The sequence below is a fragment of the Lepus europaeus genome, chromosome 4 (assembly GCF_033115175.1).
Source record: "Lepus europaeus isolate LE1 chromosome 4, mLepTim1.pri, whole genome shotgun sequence".
Taxonomy (NCBI): domain Eukaryota; kingdom Metazoa; phylum Chordata; class Mammalia; order Lagomorpha; family Leporidae; genus Lepus; species Lepus europaeus.
In genome coordinates, this window is record NC_084830.1 from 166,211,266 (window position 1) to 166,236,553 (window position 25,288).

Genomic DNA, 25,288 nt, shown 5'->3' on the forward strand with positions numbered 1-25,288 from the left:
AGACCCTCCCGGGGGCCCCGCCTCCTCCCTACCTTCCACAGTGACCGTGGCATCGCTCTGGGCACTGCCCGCCTGGCACCGGTAGACGCCGGCGTCAGCAGGTGTAAGCCGCAGGATGCGCAGCTCTGCCATCTGGCCCTCCAGCCTCATCTTGAACTTGTGGGTCGGAGCCAGGGGTGTGTCCTCCTTGTACCACTGCACAGCCTTGGGGGGCGGCCTGAAGTCACAGGACAGCACCACCGACTGCCCCTCACGGCCCGCCTTGGGCTCCAGCGGCCGCACGAGCACCACAGGGACATCTGCAGAATGGAGGGACAGGGCTGTAGCCACAGGAAGCCCCACCCCCACCCCATCCACCCACAGCAGCCTTGTACTCACCCGAGACCACGAGGCGGGCGGAGGAGCGGGCCTTGCCGATGGTGAAGTGCACAGGCCCCGTCATGGTGGAGTAGGTGCGGTGCAGGGTCAGCCGGTGCACAGTGCCCTCCTGCTCCAGCCCCACGTCCGCCCCGGCCTGCAGCACTGTCTTGCCCAGCAGCCACTTGGGTGGTCGCACCGAGGGGATAGAGGTCTCGCACTCAAACCAGGCCGGGGCAGGCTCCATCACTGTGACGTCCTGCAGGTCCCGCACGATGCTGATAGATTGCTCTGCAGAGGAGGGGTGGTCATGGGGGTCCCCTCCTCGGGCTCCAGGCCCCTGTCTGCAAACAAACCCTCTCCCAGCCACTCCTGAGCTAACACCTGCCCCCGGCCAGCCCGTCATGCACAGCTGCCCCCAGGAGTGCCAGGGAGCTTGCCGGAGACCCCTCCCGTGCACACCCCACACCTTCCACAAAGAACTGGGCGCTGGTCTGCACGTCGCCGGCGTCGCAGGTGTAGGTGTCCTCGTCCTCGGGCTGCACGTCCCGGATGACCAGCTTGCGGTAGACCCCGTCGCTGACCATGTCGTACTTGGCCCCGGGATGCAGCTCCACGCTGCCCTTGAACCACCGCACCTGTGCACTGGCCCGAGACAGCTGGCATTCGAGCACGCCGCGGTGCCTCTCCATGGCAATCTTGTCCCGCAGAGGGCGCACCAGGGTCACCGGCAGCTCTGCAGGTGGCACGGTGGGGTCAGGGCCCGAGGCCGGGGGCCCCAGCCAGCCATATGGGACAGCAGCTGGTCAGGCCAGTGTCCCCCACAGCTGTCTTCAGCAATGACCAACAAGGATGGCTCGTTTAGCCGCTGCGCTGACCTCCAACCAGCTGTCCCCTCTCCCACACGGCCCTCCCCCACCCAACGCCGCCACACACACCTGTCCACAGACCCCCTGCCGACCGGCCAGGGCAGAGCACCCCAGCAGCTGGCCACACACTCATCTCCAGGAGAGAGGACTCTGCCATCTGCTCCTAACTAGAGGGCACACTGGAGACCGCAGCCCAGCTTCCCACAGGGAGGAGACAGGCTCCCTCCAGAAACCCCCCCATGGCCCCAGTACCACCAGAAACCCCCCCCCCACAACCCCGGCACCACCAGAAACCCCCCCACGACCCTGGCACTGCCAGGCCCAGCACCTTTCACTCGGAGCTGGGCTCGAGACTCGGCTCCTTCTGCCACGAACTTGATTTCCCCTGCGTCGCCCGCCAGCACTTTCCGGTAAATGAGGGTATGTGTCCTCCCTGGGGATGCAGTGTAAAGCTGAGTGTCTACCAGGGCAGGGGAGCCCCCGCCCCTCGCCCTGCCGCCCTCACCTTCCTGGCGGATGCGCAGGTTGTCGCTGGGCCGCAGCTTAGCGCCCTCCCGGAACCACTGGCCGGCCACCTCGTCGTGGGAGACCTCGCAGGAGAAGGTGGCACCCTCTTTCTCCATGACCTCCACGTCCTCCAGGGGCCGCAGGAGCTGGATGTCTCGGCCTGGAGTGGGGACAGGGGGCCTGCTACGCCTGGCCTGTCTGCAGAGCGCTGTGAAGCCTGAGCCAGGGCAGCCAGGATCTGGCTGGGGGCACTGGGGTGATGAGGCCCTCAAGCCCCCTGCTACCCACCCACCTGCCCTGCTCTTACCTTGCACCGTCAGGGAGGCGGAGGTCTGAGCATCCCGAGCATCACACACGTACATGCCCTGGTCCCCGGGCTCAACGCGGAAGAGGGTGAGGCTCCTGCAGGCACCCTGGGCCGTGATGCCCACAGTCCTGCCCGCCCGCACCTCCACGCCATCCTAGAGGTCACAAGGCCCGGTCAGGTCCCAGCGGGCCCAGCCGGGTGAGAGGCAGGGGACAGAGGGGACTATGAGGGCAGAGGCACCTTCAGCCAGCGCACGGCGACGTTGGGTCGCGACAGCTCACACTCCAGGGTGACCTTGCCCTTCTCTGTAGCCACGACGTCCTGCAGCGGGCGGCGGAAGTGCACCGGCAGCTCTGGGGAGATGGGCAGGGATGGTGTGGGGAGAAGCAGGGCTTGGGGTGCCTTCCAGGCGGGGACGAGGTAGAGGCAGAGCTAGCTCGGGGAAGGAGCCCCCAGCAGGCTCCACCATCCCCACCACGCCCCTGGGCCACTCGGGGACAGGGCAGGCACTGCAGCCCTCAGCAACGCACCAGTGACGACGAGCTGAGCCGAGGTGTGCACGCCCTCTGCCCTGAAGGCCACCAGGCCACTGTCCTGCGGCCGCAGCTCCGACAACGTGAGGGTGTGAGTGGGGCCATGCACGGTCAGGTGGCAGGTGGGTCCCGGCTGCAGGCGCAGGCCATCCCGGGTCCAGCTGCCCTCCACGTCGGCGTGTGAGAGCTCCACCTGCATGGTGGCCGTGCCCTGCTCCCGCACCTCCACCGCCTGCAGGCCACGCACTAGCCGCACCTGACGCACTGCACACACATGATGGGGGAGGAGTGAGCCTGCAGAGCCCCACCCCCTGCACATAGCACACACACACACACATAGTGGGAGAGGGTGAGACTGCAGAGCCCCGCCATCTGCACACACACACAATGGGGAGGGGTGAGCCTGCAGAGCCCCGCCCCCTGCACACACAGTGAGGGAGGGGTGAGCCTTCAGAGCCACGCCCCCTGCACGCAGTGAGAGAGGGGTGAGCCTACAGAGCCCCACCCCACAGGCCCTCCCAGCATGTGCACACCCTAACCCCTCCTCAGCCCCCTCCCTGCTAACTCTCCAGGGAGCCCTTCCCCCTCATCTCGAAGCCAGGACCCCTGTCCAGACTCACTCTCCACGCTGAGCTTGGCCTGCGTTTTGTCATCAGGCGTCTCGCAGCCAAAGAAGCCACGGTCTTCAAACCCCACGCTGAGAAGGACCAGGCGGTGGCGCACTCCGTCGGCGTGGATCTCCACATTCTCACCAGGCACCAGGGCCACCGCGTTCCGCGTCCACTTCACCTCCGGCCATGGTCGCGTCAGCTCCACCTCCAGCGTCACCGAGGTCCGCTCCTCCACCGTCTGAGGCTCCAGCTTCTTCCTGAACAGCACTGGGGCCTCTGGGGCAAGGGGAGAGGCAGGATCACCCACGGGACTCCAGCCCAAACCCACGGCACCAGCTCCTGCACCTGCACAAGCTCCCGGCCACAGGCACTGGCTGTGGAATGAAATCTAGGCTCTGGCATTTCTGCCTCCCTGGGTGGCCCTTCACCATGGCCACCTGCTGTCCACTACAAAGGAGCCCAGCCCCTCCAGCCCACCAAGGACCATGAGGTCATCTGCACCAGCAGGACACGGGCAGGCACTGGCAAGGACTACCCCGGACTCGGCCAAACCAGGGAGCGCCCCATAGGCTGGGGCCTCTTGCTCACCGCGAACCCGCAGGGCAGCCGAGGTGGACGCGCCCTCTGCCTTGGCAGAGATCTGGCCCGCATCCTCCAGGGCCAGGCAGGAGATGGTCAGGCTGTGGCCAGCGCCACTCCGGGAGATGAGCACCTTCTCGCCGGGCTGCAGCTCGGCACCGTCGCGGTACCAGGTGACTGCCGCATCCTCCGGGGACACCACACACTGGAAGGTGGCCTCGCGGCCCTCCTCGGCAACCACAGTGCTCAGCCCAGATGTGAACTTGACCACACGGGGCACTGTGGGTAGGCAGGCAGGTAGGCTTGAGCAGAGCGGGAAGGGGCCCAGGACAGGCAGCGCCCACCCTGCCCTGCGCCTCTGTGCCTACCGTGAACCGACAGGTGTGTGCTGGTGCGGTCGTCACGGGTCTCACACACATACTCGCCTGCGTCCTCAGCACGCAGCCCCAAGACAGTAAGCGTACGCAGAGGGCCCGTGGCCTCCATCTGGAAGCGCCGGCCAGGCCGCAGTTGTATGTCCCCACAGCGCCATGCCACTGGGGCCTGGGGCACACTCAGCTCACAGGCCAGCGTCACGGAGCCACCCAGCTCCCCACTCACAGGCTCCAGCGGCCGGAGAAACATGGTGGCCACCTCTGTGGGCAGGGCAGGCTTCAGTGGGCTACGGCCCCATACCCACCACCGCCCCCTCTCCCCACACCTGTGCTCACCTTGCACCTGCACGGCGAAGTCCTCCCCCCTGTCACCTGCGCGGCAGCTGTAGACGGCACTGTCCAGAACCTGGGCACTGTGCACCGTCAGGGTGTGGGTGTCCCCCTGGCTGGCTATCACGTGCCGCTGGCTGCGGCGAATCTCCACACCGTCCTTGAGCCAGCTCACAGTAGCCGCGGACGGCGTGGCCAGCGTGGCCACTAAGACGATGTCCTCATGCTCTTTGACCACCACAGGCTCCCTGCGGCCCCGGCTCCCGGCAGCTCCGGGCTCCAGCTCTGGGGGAGGAGAGCAGCTGAGAGCAGGGCCCTGAGTATGCTGGGCGAGGCTGGGGCTCTGGGGGAGGTGAGTTCATGGGAGCAGGGTCCCAGGTGTGCCGGGCAGGGCTGCCTGCAGGCAGAAGGCCCACCTGTGTCCACACTGGGCCACAGCACTCAGCCCCCAAGAACCTGCTTGGGACTGCAGGCCTGAGGGCCCCAGCTGTGGCCCTACCAGGATTGGACAGCCCTGCCCCCAGGGAGGCATGGCCAGCAATGGACACACAGGAAGAGCTGCAGCAGACACTGAGGGGGCTGGGTGCAGGCTGTGGGAGGCCAGGGTCAGACCCGGGCGGTGGGCACAGGGGCAGCCAGGAGACAGCGAGTCAGGCTTCCTGATGGTGTGCTGGGGGACCCTCATGCCAGCCCTGCAGGTGTGTGAGTAGAGAGGACACTGAACAGGGCAGCCCAGGAGGAGGAGCTGAGGGCAGGGGCACACGAGCCTGGCAGGACGGGCCCAGTGGCCTTCTGAGTAGGGGCTGTCCCACAGGGCCCACCTCAGAACAGCAGGCTGTCGGGACTCAATGGCCGGAGGCAGGGATCCCAGGCCCACACAGGCCAAGTTCCCTCTCCGGCTGCTGCTACAGGGAGGAGGGCTGGGGGACAGCTGCAGTGTTCCCTGGCACCAGCCCGGCATGGCCTGTCCCACAGGCCCAGGCCACAGAGACGCACCCACCAGAGGGACCCTCTGCTGAGGATTCTCACTGCAGGTACCAGAACGAGACAGCAGCCGTGGCCACACGAGCTGCAGACTCTGGGGCCAGCCAGGCCAGGAGCCCAGGGCACGAGGAGCCCTGCAGGGAGCTCACGTCCAGTGAGAGGACCAGGCACTCACCCCCGACTGCCCAACCAGGGCTAATACCTGCGACGTCCAGGCGGAAGGAGACCCGCTGGCCCCCGGCCTCGCAGCTGTACTCCCCGGCATCCGCCTGGCCCGCCTGCTGCACCACCAGCCGCCGTGTGCAGCCCGCAGCCTCCACGCGCACCTTCGAGCTCGAGCTCAGCTTCTTCCCGTCCTTGTACCACGTCACCTGCGTCTGGGCCTGGGCCACCTCGCAGCTCAGCGTGGCGCTGGCCCCCGCCTCGGCCTGGACCTGGCTGAGCGCCGGCTGCTCCTTGGCAAACACCACCTTGGGCTCTGGGGACAGACAGAGGATGCTCACGGTCAGACACTGTGCAGGTCAGGAAGGCAGCACTGAACAAATGGGGCCCAGAGCGAGGCTGGGGCTCAGGCTCTCCCAGGCCCCGCCTGTGCCATGTGGCCTGCAGCAGCCCTGGGGCTCTGAGCACGAGCACCACACCTGTGGACACCCCACCGCTGACCATGGCTGCTCCAGGCTGGGGCAGACGGTGTCCCTGTGCACCTGCAGGGAGGGCAGGGAAGCAGGGAGGGCAGGGAGGGCTGAGGTCGGAAGCAGGTGCAACTGCCTTCACTGGCAATGCCAGACTCTCATCGGCACGGACAGCTGCTGCAGTGAGTGGGGAAGCTTGAACCCGCTGTGGCCTCTGGGCGCCCATCCTGATCCACACGCTGGAGTCCCTCCTGCTGACTGTGGTCGGCACTTGCTCCTGTGTGGTTTTACTCCCCAGGTTCCCCTTCCACACTAGGGTTTGGCGAGGCAGGCGCCCACTTGACTTCCCTACATGGTTTATGTCTTACCACCCCTTCTATACAACGCCCCCCCCCCCCGCCTCCAACTAACCTGGCACCAGGGAAAACAAGGGGCAAGAGACCCTGCTTGTTCACAGAGCTGCCTCTGAGCTGGCTGCTTGGCTCTTCCGGTCCGTGCATCCCGCATGCACCCTGCCTGCTCCGGAAAATATCTCGAGCCCTCCCTAACCCTCCCTACCTGCCTGTGGGGTGCCAGGAGCACCTCCCTTGCGGCTCAGCCCCTCCTGTGGCTACAACAGTGTTTCCCACCTCTCCTGCAAAGCCTGCAGCCAGCTGTCACCATCACCAGCTCTTCCCTAAGCCGTGTGTTAGTCTTCCGCCACCTGCCGTTCCCAGTGCGTGAAGAAGATACGTTTCTCCTAGTTTCTCTGGGGTAACCCTCAGCGGATCTCACGTGAGCGTCCGTCAAGCCATCTGTGATTCCAGCCTGGGTTTTTCGTCTTTTGTATCTCGTGTGTTTCCCTGCCCCTCCAACACTGGGCAGTGCTGGCTGTTTGTGGTCGCAGCAGAGTTCCCCCAAGAGGCCCCTGCCCTTGCGACGTGAGCCAATTGTCCTACACCAAAGTTTGGTGAATTAAGGGGTCCGCCGAGCCTCACATGACGTGGCTCGACGCTGGTCCAGCAGGCACGCCTGGAGTCAGGGGGCCGCCCTTGGGGACACACTGTTCCCTCCCTCAATCTTCTCATCAAGCCTCCTGCACACACCACTCCGTGAACTCTGGCTCTGGACACGTGTCCCTCAATGTTGTTAAGAGGCTACTGCCCAGTTTGAACCTTCCTGGTCAGCTTTTGATCTCAATGCACATTAGCTACACACAGCAGGCAGAGGAACAAGCCGCCTCTCCAACGTGCTGAGAGCGGCACAGTTTATGAGCAGAGCCTGGGGCTGCGAGATTTGCCCACATCTTCAACAGGCTCTAGGAGAGCAGGGGCGCCCGCCCCGTCCTGTGCGAGTTCTGATACTGCTTTCCAGGGACCCAGCAATGCCACGCATACTTGCACGAAAATTCACCTGTTCTCAGCCGGTAACACCATGGATAGCCACACCAGTGTTCCTGCTCCGTGCACCGCCACAGCCACGGCTCCCTGGCAGTGCCAACACGCAGGCCAACCTGAGCCACAACCCCTCTGAGACGACACACACACTGGGGCAGAGCAACGCTGGCTCAGCGGTCTCCCGCTCGACCACCCACACATCAGTCACGAGGGTGATGGGACGCGCACCTGCCAGCCGCTGCCCCCGTACCGAGTGTGCTGGTGCAGCCTGATCTGCCGCGCCTTTCCATTTCCAACACATCCAATCAAACCGCAAGGGAAACTGAGATGCTGTCACAACTGAACATCAAGTGGCAACACACCCGAGAGCAGGGAGTCCAGGCCCACACCTGCGAGCCCAGCACCGCCCTCAGGTACTGTGACAAGTAGTACAACCAGAGGCTCCGGAACACCTGCTCGTCCCCATTCAGTCCCAGGAGGCCCTCAAGCATGACAGCCCTCATTCTGGGCCCATGGATTCGTACTTCTCTGAGGGGAGCCACGGATGTGCCCTAGGGCCACGTGTGAGCTGCCGATCCCCCACACGAGCCGCAGAGCCAAGTCACAGAGGCAGAGAATGGGAGAATAGAGCTGTGTCAGGGACAGAGCCCCTGTGCCTCCTGAACACACAGGGCTCAGAGGGTACCCAATAAGCCCCGGCGTCTGGGCAGACCTAGGGGACAGGAGCCCTGGGGGAAGTCTAACGGAGTACACCACTGACCACCAGGGCCAACAGCCTGGAATACTCAACCAATACATTGACTTAGTGTCCCCAACGACGAACCTGCGACGTCCAGGCGGAAGGAGACCCGCTGGCCCCCGGCCACGCAGCTGTACTCCCCGGCGTCCGCCTGGCCCGCCTGCTGCACCACCAGCCGCCGTGTGCAGCCCGCGGCCTCCACGCGCACCTTCGAGCTCGAGCTCAGCTTCTTCCCGTCCTTGTACCACGTCACCTGCGTCTGGGCCTGGGCCACCTCGCAGCTCAGCGTGGCGCTGGCCCCCGCCTCGGCCTGGACCTGGCTGAGCGCCGGCTGCTCCTTGGCAAACACCACCTTGGGCTCTGAAAGAGGCAGCAGCACATGGTCAGAGCCCAGACCTGGCCTGCACATCTCGAGGGCCTGGTGGTTACTCCAACCCCAGCAACGGCCAAGGCAGTGGTGGGGACGCCATGGCAGTGGTGGGGACACTTAGGGCCCCAGGAAAGGAAAGGAAAACACACAGGATGTGGCTCTCTAGACACCCTGAGGCAAGGGGAGCCTCGGGACAGGGCAGGCACACTCAATGGAATACAACGTCGTCCATCATCTGCTTTGTGTGCCAAACAACTCCAATACCTGCTTCCTGACTGGCTCGTGTAGCATGCCTCATTAGCATGCACTTATCAGTCCCCTGGCTGGTCATTAGCCCTGCCTCTGACTGGCTATTATTCTGGCCTCCTGATTGGTTGCTATTCTGCTCCTCTCCCGGTTCGCTAACTCTGTGCTCCCTTCTCAGAAAGAGGCCAATCAGAGACGGCCACTTTGTGTCTAAAAGAGCCAGAACTTGCAAGCTTCCCCAGCGACTCCTCCTCTGGAGTCCCCTCCTGACGGCTGGGGCAGGAGCTTCCCTGCTTTCAGTACGTAGTGCTCTGCTCACTGTCCTGTCCGTGTGGAAAAGCTTCAACGTGGGACATAACAGACATCTCCCTCATCGTCCTGCCACGGCAGGACTGCCCGGGACTAATGGGCACTGCCCGAGAGGCACGAAGGCCCCACCCCAGGCTCAACACAGCTGTGTGGTCTGCGTGGTGGATGCAGAGGCTGAGATGCAGCCACACTCCAAGCTCCAAGCCCCCAGGTCAACTTTGAGGTCCGCTGCCAGAGATGTTGCCCCAGCCCACAAGGCCACAGCAACCAGGTCCAGCGCTTTGGGGACGGGACCCTTCCCTGCCTCAGTCCTCCCGGGGCTCCCACGCCTCCGTCTGCCCTCTGCCTCCCACCACGCAGGGGCCACAGAGAGCAGGCAAGTGGGCAGAGTCAAGGTAGCACAGCCCTGCCCCGAGAACTGACACCACTGTGCCCAATCAGGAGAGAGCTGACTGCCAGGTACAGCCATTCAGCAGACAGCAGAGTATCAGTGTGAGCCAATCAGGAGAGACCCCAGTGCCAAGCAGAGCCATCAGGACAGACCTAATGAAGTGTGTGCCAATCAGGAGAGAACCCAGTGCCAGAGGGGCCACTTAAGGGCCCCTCAGGATGGAGCCTAGCGCCAAGCAAAGTGTGAAGTGAGGGATGGCCACGCTGTGTGTGGCCTCTCATGCCCAGGTTAGGGACAAGACGGACCGGGTAGAGAGCAAGGAAGGACAGCTGGACGTGGGAATGACCGTGAGTGCAGAGGAGCAGGGACAGTCAGTACACATGGGCAGACCTGGCTCCTGCTAGACAGACCCATAGTCACTGCACATCCCTGCCCTCCAGCCCCAGCACCCACAGACGGTTGACTGGCCACATCGCCCACACCCACCTGCGACGTCCAGGCGGAAGGAGACCCGCTGGCCCCCGGCCTCGCAGCTGTACTCCCCGGCGTCCGCCTGGCCCGCCTGCTGCACCACCAGCCGCCGTGTGCAGCCCGCGGCCTCCACGCGCACCTTCGAGCTCGAGCTCAGCTTCTTCCCGTCCTTGTACCACGTCACCTGCGTCTGGGCCTGGGCCACCTCGCAGCTCAGCGTGGCGCTGGCCCCCGCCTCGGCCTGGACCTGGCTGAGCGCCGGCTGCTCCTTGGCAAACACCACCTTGGGCTCTGGGGACAGATGGGGAGGACACACAGGGTCAGACACCGTGAAGGTCAGGAATGGGGCCCAGAGCGAGGCTGGGGCACAAATGGCACAAATGGGGCCCAGAGCGAGGCTGGGGCTCAGGCCCTAGGGTCCAGAGCGAGGTTGGGGCTCAGGCCCTCCCAGGCCCCGCCTGTGCCATGTGGCCTGCAGCAGCCCTGGGGCTCTGAGCACGAGCACCACAACTCTGGACACCCCACCGCTGACCATGGCTGCTCCAGGCTGGGGCAGACGATGTCCCTGTGCACCTGCGCCAGGGAGGGCTGAGGTCAGGAGCAGGTGCAGCCACCCTCACTGGCAATGCCAGACTCTCATCGGGATGGGCAGCTGACCCAGTCAGCGCTCTGCTCGGCTTCCCAGTGCCCATCTGATCTGCATGAAGCCCCTCTGAGTCTCGCTGGGCACCTGCTCCCCTGCCATCTCAGCATGCACGTCTTTTCCAGGACCAGACTTGGCGTCCTTTCCCCGTCTAAGCTACTCTGTCCTTCCCTGACCCTGCGTGTGTGTGTTCTTGGGTTCCCTTTGCTGCACGGCTTCCTCTTAGGCCCGTGTGAGTCCTCTCACACACAGACATTCCTTTCCTGCTTTGCTGAGGGCACTGGCCACGCACCGTGCCTCGGGAAGCCTAGTGTTCTGTCCACCACTGCATGGTGAGTCTCAATTTTTGTGTTGTGTTCGTCCCTGGGTGCCTCCTGAGTTTTCCCTTTCCCATGGATGTCCTCTGTGACACAAGCCCAGTGCATGTTCTCGTGTCCACAGACTGCCCCTGAAAACCCCATCCTTTTTCCACTTCTTGCTTAGACGCCAGGAGAAGAATAAAAGGAGAAAAAGGTGGTACCTAGTACACGTGCACAGGTGTGTGTCTGGGCCCACCATCCCCTCCTATGTCTCAGAATCTCCCACATCAAGACCCTGTTGTCATCACCACATCTCCATGGTGACAGGGGTCTGTACCCCCCACACTGAGACCCTGTCCTCATCTGTGCCTCCATGGTGACAGGGGTCTGCACCTCCCACACTGAGACCCTGTCTTTATCTGTGTCCCCATGGTGACAGGGTCTGCACCTCCCACACTGAGACCCTGTCCCTATTCCTGTGTCCCCATGGTGACAGGGTCTGCACCTCCCACACTGAGACCCTGTCCCTATCCCTGTGTCCCCATGGTGACAGGGTCTGCACCTCCCACACTGAGACCTGTCCCTATCCCTGTGTCCCCATGGTGACAGGGTCTGCACCTCCCACACTGAGACCTGTCCCTGTCCCTGTGTCCCCATGGTGACAGGGTCTGCACCTCCCACACTGAGACCTGTCCCTGTCCCTGTGTCCCCATGGTGACAGGGTCTGCACCTCCCACACTGAGACCTGTCCCTGTCCCTGTGTCCCCATGGTGACAGGGTCTGTACCTCCCACACTGAGACCTGTCCCTGTCCCTGTGTCCCCATGGTGACAGGGTCTGCACCTCCCACACTGAGACCTGTCCCTGTCCCTGTGTCTCCATGGTGACAGGGGTCTTCATGTCCCACACGGAGACCTCATCCTTGTCACTGTGTCTTCATGATGGGGCTGCCGGGCTCATGCTTGCTCTGTGCTGCCTTTGGAATCTTCTTCCATCAAAGGCTGTTGTGCAGATTTCTGAATTGTCTCACAACATACAGGAAGCCCTCCCTCCAGGCTCAGACCTCTTTTACACTTGGAGTCAGACATGATCATCTTGGCACTTGCTGCATTTCATCCTCTGAGGCTGGCCTTTGGCTGAGTTGTTAAGATGCTCACAGTGCACTCAGCTCCCTGGGTTTGAGACCCAGTTCTTCCTCCAGGCTCCAGATTCCTTCAAGGTGCACCCTGGCCGCAGCAGGTGATGGTTCCAGCAATTGGGTTCCTGCCACTCACATGGGACACCTGTATCGAGTTCCTGATTCCTGGCTCCAGCCCTGGTCAATGCGGGCACTTGGGGAGTAGACCACTGGATGGGGAGGGGCAGCTAGCTCACGTGCCCTACCCCTCAGCCCCTTCTCTCTATCCCTCTCCATGTCTCCAATAAGTGAACACAACTTCAGAAACCTGGCCACGCCCCTCCTGTCCAAGAAACCTGCTTATCAGCCGGCCCCATGCTTGCCTTGCCCACAGCAACACGCAGTCCAATACTCACTCCCCACCACCTGCAAGGCCAAGTCCACCTCTCCTGGCCTCTGCCACCCTCCTCTCAACGTCTGCTGTTCTTCCCCGCTCAGGGCTTCCCAGATCCCTCCCCTGTGTCCAGTGTCCACCTGTGACTCTGCACCGCTCATCACACAGAGGAAGAGCCCCCCGGCAGGAAGCAGCACGAGCCTTTATCACACTGACTGGTCTTGCACCCCGGACAGCAGCCCAGGCACAGCGCTAACCCCCAGGCACAGGGAACACAGGCCGCTGGTATTCCCTGACTTTGCCCTCACTGCCCATCATCTGTCCATCTTGATTCAGGTCCTTCTGCTTCCTGTCGGCACTCAGTGATTCGTGTGCCATGCCTGCCTTTTGTCCTCTAGAAGACTCCCCAAGGACACGGAACCACTGTTTTCCAGGGCATCTGGCGCACACAGCAGACTGCTGTTAACTATGGAATCATTCACTCACAGGTTACAGACAGACTTAAGGTTCCCACGCCCTAGCTCAGCTTTTGTACAATTTACTAGGAATTGGCCAAATTGTCACAGTTTCTCAAATTCATCAGCACAAAACATTTTGTTGCATTCTCTCAAAATATTTCAGAGAGACAGAGTGGGATTTTCACAGTCTGGACACCCATGGCCCAGTACCTGTGACCCAACTGCAAACTGCTACGGGGGTACTGGCCACCAGGACATGCCATGGAGCCACACACACACTAGCCACTGGGGCATTCCATAGAGCCACACGCACTAGCCACTGCGACACAACACAGCCACACGCACTAGCCACTGGGGCATTCCATAGAGCCACACGCACTAGCCACTGGGGCACAACACAGCCGCACGCACTAGCCACTGGGGCACAACACAGCCACACGCACTAGCCACTGGGACACAACACAGCCACACGCACTAGCCACTGGAACACAACACAGCCACACGCACTAGCCACTGGGGCACAACACAGCCACACGCACTAGCCACTGGGACACAACACAGCCACACGCACTAGCCACTGGGGCACAACACAGCCACACGCACTAGCCACTGGGGCACAACACAGCCGCACGCACTAGCCACTGGGGCACAACACAGCCACACGCACTAGCCACTGGGACACAACACAGCCACACGCACTAGCCACTGGAACACAACACAGCCGCACGCACTAGCCACTGGGGCACAACACAGCCGCACGCACTAGCCACTGGGGCACAACACAGCCACACGCACTAGCCACTGGGGCACAACACAGCCACACGCACTAGCCACTGGGGCACAACACAGCCACACGCACTAGCCACTGGGACACAACACAGCCGCACGCACTAGCCACTGGGGCACAACACAGCCACACGCACTAGCCACTGGGGCACAACACAGCCACACGCACTAGCCACTGGGGCACAACACAGCCGCACGCACTAGCCACTGGGGCATTCCATAGAGCCACACGCACTAGCCACTGGGGCACAACACAGCCACACGCACTAGCCACTGGGACACAACACAGCCACACGCACTAGCCACTGGGGCACAACACAGCCACACGCACTAGCCACTGGGGCACAACACAGCCGCACGCACTAGCCACTGGGGCATTCCATAGAGCCACACGCACTAGCCACTGGGGCACAACACAGCCGCACGCACTAGCCACTGGGGCACAACACAGCCACACGCACTAGCCACTGGGACACAACACAGCCACACGCACTAGCCACTGGGACACAACACAGCCGCACGCACTAGCCACTGGGGCACAACACAGCCACACGCACTAGCCACTGGGGCACAACACAGCCACACGCACTAGCCACTGGGGCACAACACAGCCGCACGCACTAGCCACTGGGGCATTCCATAGAGCCACACGCACTAGCCACTGGGACACAACACAGCCGCACGCACTAGCCACTGGGGCACAACACAGCCACACGCACTAGCCACTGGGGCATTCCATAGAGCCACACGCACTAGCCACTGGGACACAACACAGCCACACGCACTAGCCACTGGGGCACAACACAGCCGCACACACTAGCCACTGGGGCACAACACAGCCACACGCACTAGCCACTGGGGCATTCCATAGAGCCACACGCACTAGCCACTGGGGCACAACACAGCCGCACGCACTAGCCACTGGGGCACAACACAGCCGCACACACTAGCCACTGGGGCACAACACAGCCACACGCACTAGCCACTGGGGCACAACACAGCCACACGCACTAGCCACTGGGGCACAACACAGCCACACGCACTAGCCACTGGGGCATTCCATAGAGCCACACGCACTAGCCACTGGGGCACAACACAGCCACACGCACTAGCCACTGGGGCACAACACAGCCACACGCACTAGCCACTGGGGCACAACACAGCCACACGCACTAGCCACTGGGACACAACACAGCCACACGCACTAGCCACTGGGGCACAACACAGCCACACGCACTAGCCACTGGGACACAACACAGCCGCACGCACTAGCCACTGGGACACAACACAGCCGCACGCACTAGCCACTGGGGCACAACACAGCCACACGCACTAGCCACTGGGGCATTCCATAGAGCCACACGCACTAGCCACTGGGACACAACACAGCCGCACGCACTAGCCACTGGGGCACAACACAGCCGCACGCACTAGCCACTGGGGCACAACACAGCCGCACGCACTAGCCACTGGGACACAACACAGCCGCACGCACTAGCCACTGGGGCACAACACAGCCGCACGCACTAGCCACTGGGACACAACACAGCCACACGCACTAGCCACTGGGACACAACACAGCCGCACGCACTAGCCACTGGGGCATTCCATAGAGCCACACGCACTAGCCACTGGGACACAACACAGCCGCACGCACCAGCCACTGGGGCATTCCATAGAGCCACACGCACTAGCCACTGGGACACAACACAGCCGCACACACTAGCCACTGGGGCACAACACAGCCACACGCACTAGCCACTGGGACACAACACAGCCGCACGCACTAGCCACTGGGGCACAACACAGCCACACGCACCAGCCACTGGGACACAACACAGCCGCACGCACTAGCCACTGGGGCACAACACAGCCACACGCACTAGCCACTGGGGCACAACACAGCCGCACGCACTAGCCACTGGGGCACAACACAGCTGCACGCACTAGCCACTGGGACACAACACAGCCACACGCACTAGCCACTGGGACACAACACAGCCACACACACTAGCCACTGGGGCATTCCATAGAGCCACACGCACTAGCCACTGGGACACAACACAGCCACACGCACCAGCCACTGGGACACAACACAGCCGCACGCACCAGCCACTGGGACACAACACAGCCACACGCACTAGCCACTGGTACACAACACAGCCACACGCACCAGCCACTGGGGCACAACACAGCCACACGCACTAGCCACTGGGGCATTCCATAGAGCCACACGCACTAGCCACTGGGACACAACACAGCCGCACACACTAGCCACTGGGGCACAACACAGCCGCACGCACTAGCCACTGGGGCACAACACAGCCGCACGCACTAGCCACTGGGGCACAACACAGCCGCACGCACTAGCCACTGGGACACAACACAGCCACACGCACTAGCCACTGGGGCATTCCATAGAGCCACACGCACTAGCCACTGGGGCATTCCATGGAGCCACATGCACCAGCCACTGGAACATGCCACAGAGCTACATGCATTGGCCACGCGGACATGCCATGGAGCCAGACACACTTTCCTCCCTGTGCTGCTGCTTTTGAATGCAGCAGACCACACGGCAGAAGCTTCCTCCTCCATCCCTAAACTTTCTAACCCAGCTCCAGAGGAACTGTGGCATGGAGCAGCCAAACTGAACACAAAAGCAAAATCGTATCTGCTTTAAAACCACAACTCTAAAGGCCACAGGCAGGTACCTGCCAGGCCCCTAGTCCCTCTGCCTCATGCAGCCATCCAAACAGAACTGGGGGCTGCACCTGCTGCCTGGCGGTCACGGAGAGCCACACCCATGAGGGGGAAGAATGTCCCAGACTCCTGCTCAGAGAGCTCCACGCACAGCTGGGCTCCCAGAACCCTGACCAGGTTGAGGAGACTGAGCTTGCACTCACCGGAAGGGGGCTGAGGGCGTTGAGCGAGCTTGCACTGACCACACGGCGCCTGGACGCCGGCCTCACACTGACCAGACGGCCCCTGGACGCCAGCCTCACACTGACCACATGACTCCTGGACGCCGGCCTCACACTGACCAGACGGCGCCTGGACGCCAACCTCACACTGACCACATGGCACCTGGACGCCGGCCTCACACTGACCACATGACTCCTGGACGCCGGCCTCACACTGAACAGACGGCGTCTGGACGCCGGCCTCACACTGATCACATGTCACCTGGACGCCGGCCTCACACTGACCAGACGGCGCCTGGATGCCAGCCTCACACTGACCAGATGGCGCCTGGACGCCGGCCTCACACTGACCACATGACACCTGGACGCCAGCCTCACACTGACCAGACGGCGCCTGGATGCCGGCCTCACACTGACCAGACGGCGTCTGCACGCCAGCCTCACACTGACCACATGACGTCTGGACGCCGGCCTCACACTGACCACACGAACGCCTGGACGCCGGCCTCACACTGACCAAACGGCACCTGGACGCCGGCCTCACACTGACCAGATGGCGCCTGGACACCGGCCTCACACTGACTACATGGCGCCTGGACGCCAGCCTAACACTGACCACATGACGCCTGGACGCCGGCCTCACACTGACCAGACGGCGCCTGGACGCCAGCCTCACACTGACCAGATGGCGCCTGGACGCCGACCTCACACTGACCACACGACGCCTGGACGCCGGCCTTACACTGACCAGACGGCGTCTGGACGTCGGCCTCACACTGACCACATGACGCCTGGACGCCGGCCTCACACTGACCAGACGGCGTCTGCACGCCAGCCTCACACTGACCACATGACGTCTGGACGCCGGCCTCACACTGACCACACGAACGCCTGGACGCCGGCCTCACACTGACCACATGACACCTGGACGCCGGCCTCACACTGACCAGACGGCACCTGGACGCCGGCCTTACACTGACCAGACGGCGCCTGGAGGCCGGCCTCACACTGACCAGACGGCGCCTGGACGCCAGCCTCACACTGACCAGATGGCGCCTGGACGCCGACCTCACACTGACCACACGACGCCTGGACGCCGGCCTCACACTGACCAGACGGCGCCTGGACGCCGACCTCACACTGACCAGACGGCACCTGGACGCCGGCCTCACACTGACCACACGAACGCCTGGACGCCGGCCTCACACTGACCACACGGCACCTGGACGCCGACCTCACACTGACCAGATGGCGCCTGGACGCCGACCTCACACTGACCACACGACGCCTGGACGCCGGCCTTACACTGACCAGACGGCGCCTGGAGGCCGGCCTCACACTGACCAGATGGCGCCTGGACGCCAGCCTCACACTGACCATACGGCGCCTGGACACCAGCCTCACACTGACCAGATGGCGCCTGGACGCCGACCTCACACTGACCACACGACGCCTGGACGCCGGCCTTACACTGACCAGACGGCGCCTGGACGCCGGCCTTACACTGACCAGACGGCGCCTGGACGCCGACCTCACACTGACCACATGACGCCTGGACGCCGGCCTTACACTGACCAGACGGCGCCTGGACGCCGGCCTTACACTGACCAGACGGCGCCTGGAGGCCGGCCTCACACTGACCAGACGGCACCTGGACGCCGGCCTCACACTGACCACACGAACGCCTGGACGCCGGCCTCACACTGACCACACGGCACCTGGACGCCGACCTCACATTGACCACACGGCGCCTGGACACTGGCCTCACACGGACCAGACGGCGCCTGGAGGCCGGCCTCACACTGACCAGACGGCCCCTGGACTCCAGCCTCACACTGACCAGACAGCGCCTGGACGCCAGCCTCACACTGACCAGAATGCGCCTGGACGCCGACCTCACACTGACCACACGACGCCTGGACACCGGCCTCACACTAACCAGACAGCGCCTGGACGCCGACCTCACACTGACCAGATGGCGCCTGGACGCCGACCTCACACTGACCATACGGCGCCTGGACGCCGACCTCACACTGACCACATGGAGCCTGGATGCCGGCCTCACACTGACCAGACGGCGTCTGGAAACCAGCCTCACACTGACCACATGATGCCTGGACGCCGGCCTCACACTGACCAGAGAGTGCCTGGACGCCGACCTCACACTGATCACATGTCGCCTGGACGCCGGCCTCACACTGACCACATGGCACCTGGACGCCGGCCTCACACTGACCAGACGGCCCCTGGACGCCAGCCTCACACTGACCAGATGGCCCCTGGACGCCAGCCTCACACTGACCAGATGGCCCCTGGACGCCGGCCTCACACTGACCAGACGGCGCCTGGACGCCAGCCTCACACTGACCAGACGGCCCCTGGACGCCAGCCTCACACTGACCAGATGGCCCCTGGACGCCGGCCTCACACTCACCAGACGGCACCTGGACGCCGGCCTCACACTGACCAGTCGGCGCCTGGACGCCAGCCTCACACTGACCAGATGGCCCCTGGAAACCAGCCTCACACTGACCACATGATGCCTGGACGCCGGCCTTACACTGACCAGACAGTGCTTGGACGCCGGCCTTACACTGATCACATGTCGCCTGGACGCCGGCCTCACACTGGCCACATGACACCTGGACGCTGGCCTCACACTGACCAGACGGCACCTGGACGCCGGCCTCACACTGACCAGACGGCCCCTGGACGCCGGCCTCACACTGACCAGACGGCGCCTGGACGCCAGCCTCACACTGACCAGACGGCACCTGGACGCCGGCCTCACACTGACCAGACGGCCCCTGGACGCCGGCCTCACACTGACCAGACGGCACCTGGACGCCGGCCTCACACTGACCAGACGGCCCCTGGACGCCAGCCTCACACTGACCAGACGGCGCCTGGACGCCAGCCTCACACTGACCAGACGGCACCTGGACGCCGGCCTCACACTGACCAGACGGCCCCTGGACGCCAGCCTCACACTGACCAGACGGCGCCTGGACGCCAGCCTCACACTGACCAGTCGGCGCCTGGACGCCGGCCTCACACTGACCAGACGGCCCCTGGACGCCAGCCTCACACTGACCAGATGGCGCCTGGATGCCAGGCTCACACTGACCAGTCGGCACCTGGACGCCGGCCTCACACTGACCAGACAGCGCCTGGACACCAGCCTCACACTGACCAGGCGGCACCTGGATGCCGGCCTCACACTGACCAGACGGCGTCTGCACGCCGGCCTCACACTGACCAGACGGCGCCTGGACGCCAGATTCACACTGACCAGACGGCCCCTGGACGCCAGCCTCACACTGACCAGATTGCCCCTGGACGCCAGCCTCACACTGACCACACGACGCCTGGACGCCGGCCTCACACTGACCAGACAGCGCCTGGACGCCGGCCTCACACTGACCAGACGGCCCCTGGACGCCAGCCTCACACTGACCAGATGGCCCCTGGACGCCAGCCTCACACTGACCAGATGGCCCCTGGACGCCGGCCTCACACTGACCAGACGGCGCCTGGACGCCAGCCTCACACTGACCAGACGGCCCCTGGACGCCAGCCTCACACTGACCAGATGGCCCCTGGACGCCGGCCTCACACTCACCAGACGGCACCTGGACGCCGGCCTCACACTGACCAGTCGGCGCCTGGACGCCAGCCTCACACTGACCAGATGGCCCCTGGAAACCAGCCTCACACTGACCACATGATGCCTGGACGCCGGCCTTACACTGACCAGACAGTGCTTGGACGCCGGCCTCACACTGATCACATGTCGCCTGGACGCCGGCCTCACACTGGCCACATGACACCTGGACGCTGGCCTCACACTGACCAGACGGCACCTGGACGCCGGCCTCACACTGACCAGACGGCCCCTGGACGCCAGCCTCACACTGACCAGACGGCGCCTGGACGCCAGCCTCACACTGACCAGTCGGCGCCTGGACGCCGGCCTCACACTGACCAGACGGCCCCTGGACGCCAGCCTCACACTGACCAGATGGCGCCTGGATGCCAGGCTCACACTGACCAGTCGGCACCTGGACGCCGGCCTCACACTGACCAGACAGCGCCTGGACACCAGCCTCACACTGACCAGACGGCGCCTGGATGCCAGGCTCACACTGACCAGTCGGCGCCTGGACGCCGGCATCACACTGGCCACATGACGCCTGTATGCCGGCCTCACACTGACCAGACGGCGCCTGGACGCCAGCCTCACACTGACCACATGACGCCTGTATGCCGGCCTCACACTGACCAGACGGCGCCTGGACGCCAGCCTCACACTGACCTGATGGCCCCTGGACGCCGGCCTCACACTGACCAGATGGCCCCTGGATGCCAGCCTCACACTGACCAGACGGCCCCTGGATGCCAGCCTCACACTGACCAGACGGCCCCTGGACGCCAGCCTCACACTGACCAGACGGCCCCTGGAGGCCGGCCTCACACTGACCAGACGGCCCCTGGACGCCAGCCTCACACTGACCAGATGGCCCCTGGACGCCAGCCTCACACTGACCAGACGGCGCCTGGATGCCAGGCTCACACTGACCACATGACGCCTGGACGCCGGCCTCACACTGACCAGACGGCGCCTGGACGCCGGCCTCACACTGACCAGACGGCGCCTGGACGCCGGCCTCACACTGACCAGACGGCCCCTGGACGCCGGCCTCACACTGACCAGGCGGCACCTGGATGCTTGCCTCACACTGACCAGATGGCGCCTGGACGCCGGCCTCACACTGACCAGATGGCCCCTGGACGCCAGCCTCACACTGACCAGATGGCCCCTGGACGCCAGCCTCACACTGACCAGACGGCCCCTGGACGCCGGCCTCACACTGACCAGACGGCGCCTGGACACCAGCCTCACACTGACCAGACGGCCCCTGGACGCCGGCCTCACACTGACCAGACGGCGCCTGGACGCCGGCCTCACACTGACCAGGCGGCACCTGGATGCTTGCCTCACACTGACCAGATGGCGCCTGGACGCCGGCCTCACACTGACCAGATGGCGCCTTTACGCCGGCCTCACACTGACCAGACGGCGCCTGGACGCCAGCCTCACACTGACCAGTCGGCGCCTGGACGCCGGCCTCACACTGACCAGACGGCCCCTGGACGCCAGCCTCACACTGTTCAGATGGCGCCTGGATGCCAGGCTCACACTGACCAGTCGGCACCTGGACGCCGGCCTCACACTGACCAGACAGCGCCTGGACACCAGCCTCACACTGACCAGACGGCACCTGGATGCCAGGCTCACACTGACCAGTCGGCGCCTGGACACCGGCCTCACACTGACCACATGACGCCTGTATGCCGGCCTCACACTGACCACACGACGCCTGGACGCCAGCCTCACACTGACCAGATGGCCCCTGGACGCCGGCCTCACACTGACCAGATGGCCCCTGGATGCCAGGCTCACACTGACCAGATGGCCCCTGGATGCCAGCCTCACACTGACCAGATGGCCCCTGGACGCCAGCCTCACACTGACCAGACGGCGCCTGGACGCCAGCCTCACACTGACCAGATGGCCCCTGGACGCCGGCCTCACACTGACCAGACGGCGCCTGGACGCCAGCCTCACACTGACCAGATGGCCCCTGGACGCCGGCCTCACACTGACCAGATGGCGCTTGGACGCCGGCCTCACACTGACCAGATGGCCCCTGGATGCCAGGCTCACACTGACCACATGACGCCTGGACGCCGGCCTCACACTGACCAGATGGCCCCTGGACGCCGGCCTCACACTGACCAGATGGCCCCTGGATGCCAGGCTCACACTGACCAGATGGCCCCTGGATGCCAGCCTCACACTGACCAGATGGCCCCTGGACGCCAGCCTCACACTGACCAGACGGCGCCTGGACGCCAGCCTCACACTGACCAGATGGCCCCTGGACGCTGGCCTCACACTGACCAGATGGCGCTTGGACGCCAGCCTCACACTGACCAGATGGCCCCTGGATGCCAGTCTCACACTGACCACATGACGCCTGGACGCCGGCCTCACACTGACCAGACGGCCCCTGGACGCCAGCCTCACACTGACCAGATGGCCCCTGGACGCCGGCCTCACACTGACCAAATGACGCCTGGACGCCGGCCTCACACTGACCAGACGGCGCCTGGACGCCGGCCTCACACTGACCAGACGGCCCCTGGACGCCAGCCTCACACTGACCAGACGGCGCCTGGACGCCAGGCTCACACTGACCAGACGGCGCCTGGACGCCAGCCTCACACTGACCAGACGGCGCCTGGATGCCAGCCTCACACTGACCAGATGGCCCCTGGAAACCAGCCTCACACTGACCACATGATGCCTGGATGCCGGCCTTACACTGACCAGACGGCGCCTGGACGCCGGCCTCACACTGACCAGAGAGTGCCTGGACGCCGACCTCACACTGATCACATGTCGCCTGGACGCCGGCCTCACACTGACCACACGACGCCTGGACGCCAGCCTCACACTGACCAGACGGCCCCTGGACGCCAGCCTCACACTGACCAGATGGCCCCTGGACGCCAGCCTCACACTGACCAGATGGCCCCTGGACGCCAGCCTCACACTGACCAGACGGCGCCTGGACGCCAGCCTCACACTGACCAGACGGCCCCTGGACGCCAGCCTCACACTAACCAGACGGCCCCTGGACGCCGGCCTCACACTGACCAGACGGCGCCTGGACGCCAGCCTCACACTGACCAGACGACCCCTGGACGCCAGCCTCACATTGACCAGATGGCCCCTGGACGCCAGCCTCACAATGACCAGTCGGCGCCTGGACGCCGGCCTCACACTGACCACATGACGCCTGGACGCCGGCCTCACACTGAGCAGACGGCGCCTGGACGCCGACCTCACACTGACCAGACGGCGCCTGGACGCCGGCCTCACACTGACCACATGACACCTGGACGCCTGCCTCACACTGACCAGACGGTGCCTGGACGCCGGCCTCACACTGACCAGACGGCGCCTGGACGCCAGCCTCACACTGACCAGACGGCGCCTGGATGCCAGCCTCACACTGACCAGATGGCCCCTGGACGCCAGCCTCACACTGACCAGTCGGCGCCAGGACGCCGGCCTCACACTGACCAGACAGAGCCTGGACGCCAGCCTCACACTGACCAGACGGCGCCTGGACGCCAGCCTCACACTGACCAGATGGCCCCTGGACGCCAGCCTCACACTGACCAGTCGGCGCCTGGACGCCGGCCTCACACTGACCAGACGGAGCCTGGATGCCAGCCTCACACTGACCACACGACGCCTGGACGCCAGCCTCACACTGACCAGATGGCCCCTGGACGCCAGCCTCACACTGACCAGTCGGCGCCTGGACGACGGCCTCACACTGACCACATGACGCCTGGACGCCGGCCTCACACTGACCAGACAGAGCCTGGATGCCAGCGTCACACTGACCAGACGGCCCCTGGACGCCAGCCTCACACTGACCACATGATGCCTGGACGCCGGCCTTACACTGACCAGACAGCGCCTGGACGCCGGCCTCACACTGACCAGATGGCCCCTGGACGCCAGCCTCACACTGACCAGTCGGCGCCAGGACGCCGGCCTCACACTGACCAGACAGAGCCTGGACGCCAGCCTCACACTGACCAGACGGCGCCTGGACGCCGGCCTCACACTGACCAGATGGCCCCTGGACGCCAGCCTCACACTGACCAGTCGGCGCCTGGACGCCGGCCTCACACTGACCAGACGGAGCCTGGATGCCAGCCTCACACTGACCAGACGGCGCCTGGACGCCAGCCTCACACTGACCAGATGGCCCCTGGACGCCAGCCTCACACTGACCAGTCGGCGCCTGGACGACGGCCTCACACTGACCACATGACGCCTGGACGCCGGCCTCACACTGACCAGACAGAGCCTGGATGCCAGCGTCACACTGACCAGACGTCTCCTGGACGCCAGCCTCACACTGACCACATGATGCCTGGACGCCGGCCTTACACTGACCAGACAGCGCCTGGACGCCGGCCTCACACTGATCACATGTCGCCTGGACGCCGGCCTCACACTGGCCACATGACACCTGGACGCCGGCCTCACACTTACCAGACGGCCCCTGGACGCCGGCCTCACACTGACCAGACGGCCCCTGGACGCCAGGCTCACACTGACCAGACGGCGCCTGGATGCCAGGCTCACACTGACCAGACGGCGCCTGGACGCCGGCCTCACACTGACCAGACGGCCCCTGGACGCCAGCCTCACACTGACCAGATGGCCCCTGGACGCCAGCCTCACACTGACCAGACGGCGCCTGGATGCCAGGCTCACACTGACCACATGACGCCTGGATGCCGGCCTCACACTGACCAGACGGCCCCTGGACGCCAGCCTCACACTGACCAGACAGCCCCTGGACGCCAGCCTCACACTGACCAGAGGGCCCCTGGAAACCAGCCTCACACTGACCAGACGGCCCTGGACGCCGGCCTCACACTGACCAGACGGCCCCTGGAGGCCGGCCTCACACTGACCAGACGGCGCCTGGATGCCAGCCTCACACTGACCAGACGGCCCCTGGATGCCAGCCTCACACTGACCAGACGGCGCCTGGATGCCAGGCTCACACTGACCAGACGGCGCCTG

At 64.3% G+C, this 25,288-nt stretch overlaps 1 protein-coding gene across 1 annotated transcript in view; it reads right to left on the minus strand.

Moving 5' to 3' along the window:
* Nucleotides 1-25,288, minus strand: part of LOC133758139 (obscurin-like) — a 132,339-nt gene that overhangs the window by 66,496 nt on the left and 40,555 nt on the right. Inside the window, exons 14-27 of the mRNA XM_062189359.1 lie at nt 10,001-10,276; nt 8,283-8,558; nt 5,654-5,929; nt 4,474-4,752; nt 4,132-4,398; nt 3,773-4,042; nt 3,194-3,460; nt 2,571-2,837; nt 2,281-2,393; nt 2,041-2,194; nt 1,555-1,659; nt 827-1,093; nt 379-648; nt 33-299 (exon numbers count right to left, since the gene is read on the minus strand). Coding sequence (XP_062045343.1) covers nt 33-299; nt 379-648; nt 827-1,093; nt 1,555-1,659; nt 2,041-2,194; nt 2,281-2,393; nt 2,571-2,837; nt 3,194-3,460; nt 3,773-4,042; nt 4,132-4,398; nt 4,474-4,752; nt 5,654-5,929; nt 8,283-8,558; nt 10,001-10,276 — 3,354 coding nt within the window. The remainder of the gene's footprint in view (nt 1-32; nt 300-378; nt 649-826; nt 1,094-1,554; nt 1,660-2,040; nt 2,195-2,280; nt 2,394-2,570; nt 2,838-3,193; nt 3,461-3,772; nt 4,043-4,131; nt 4,399-4,473; nt 4,753-5,653; nt 5,930-8,282; nt 8,559-10,000; nt 10,277-25,288) is intronic.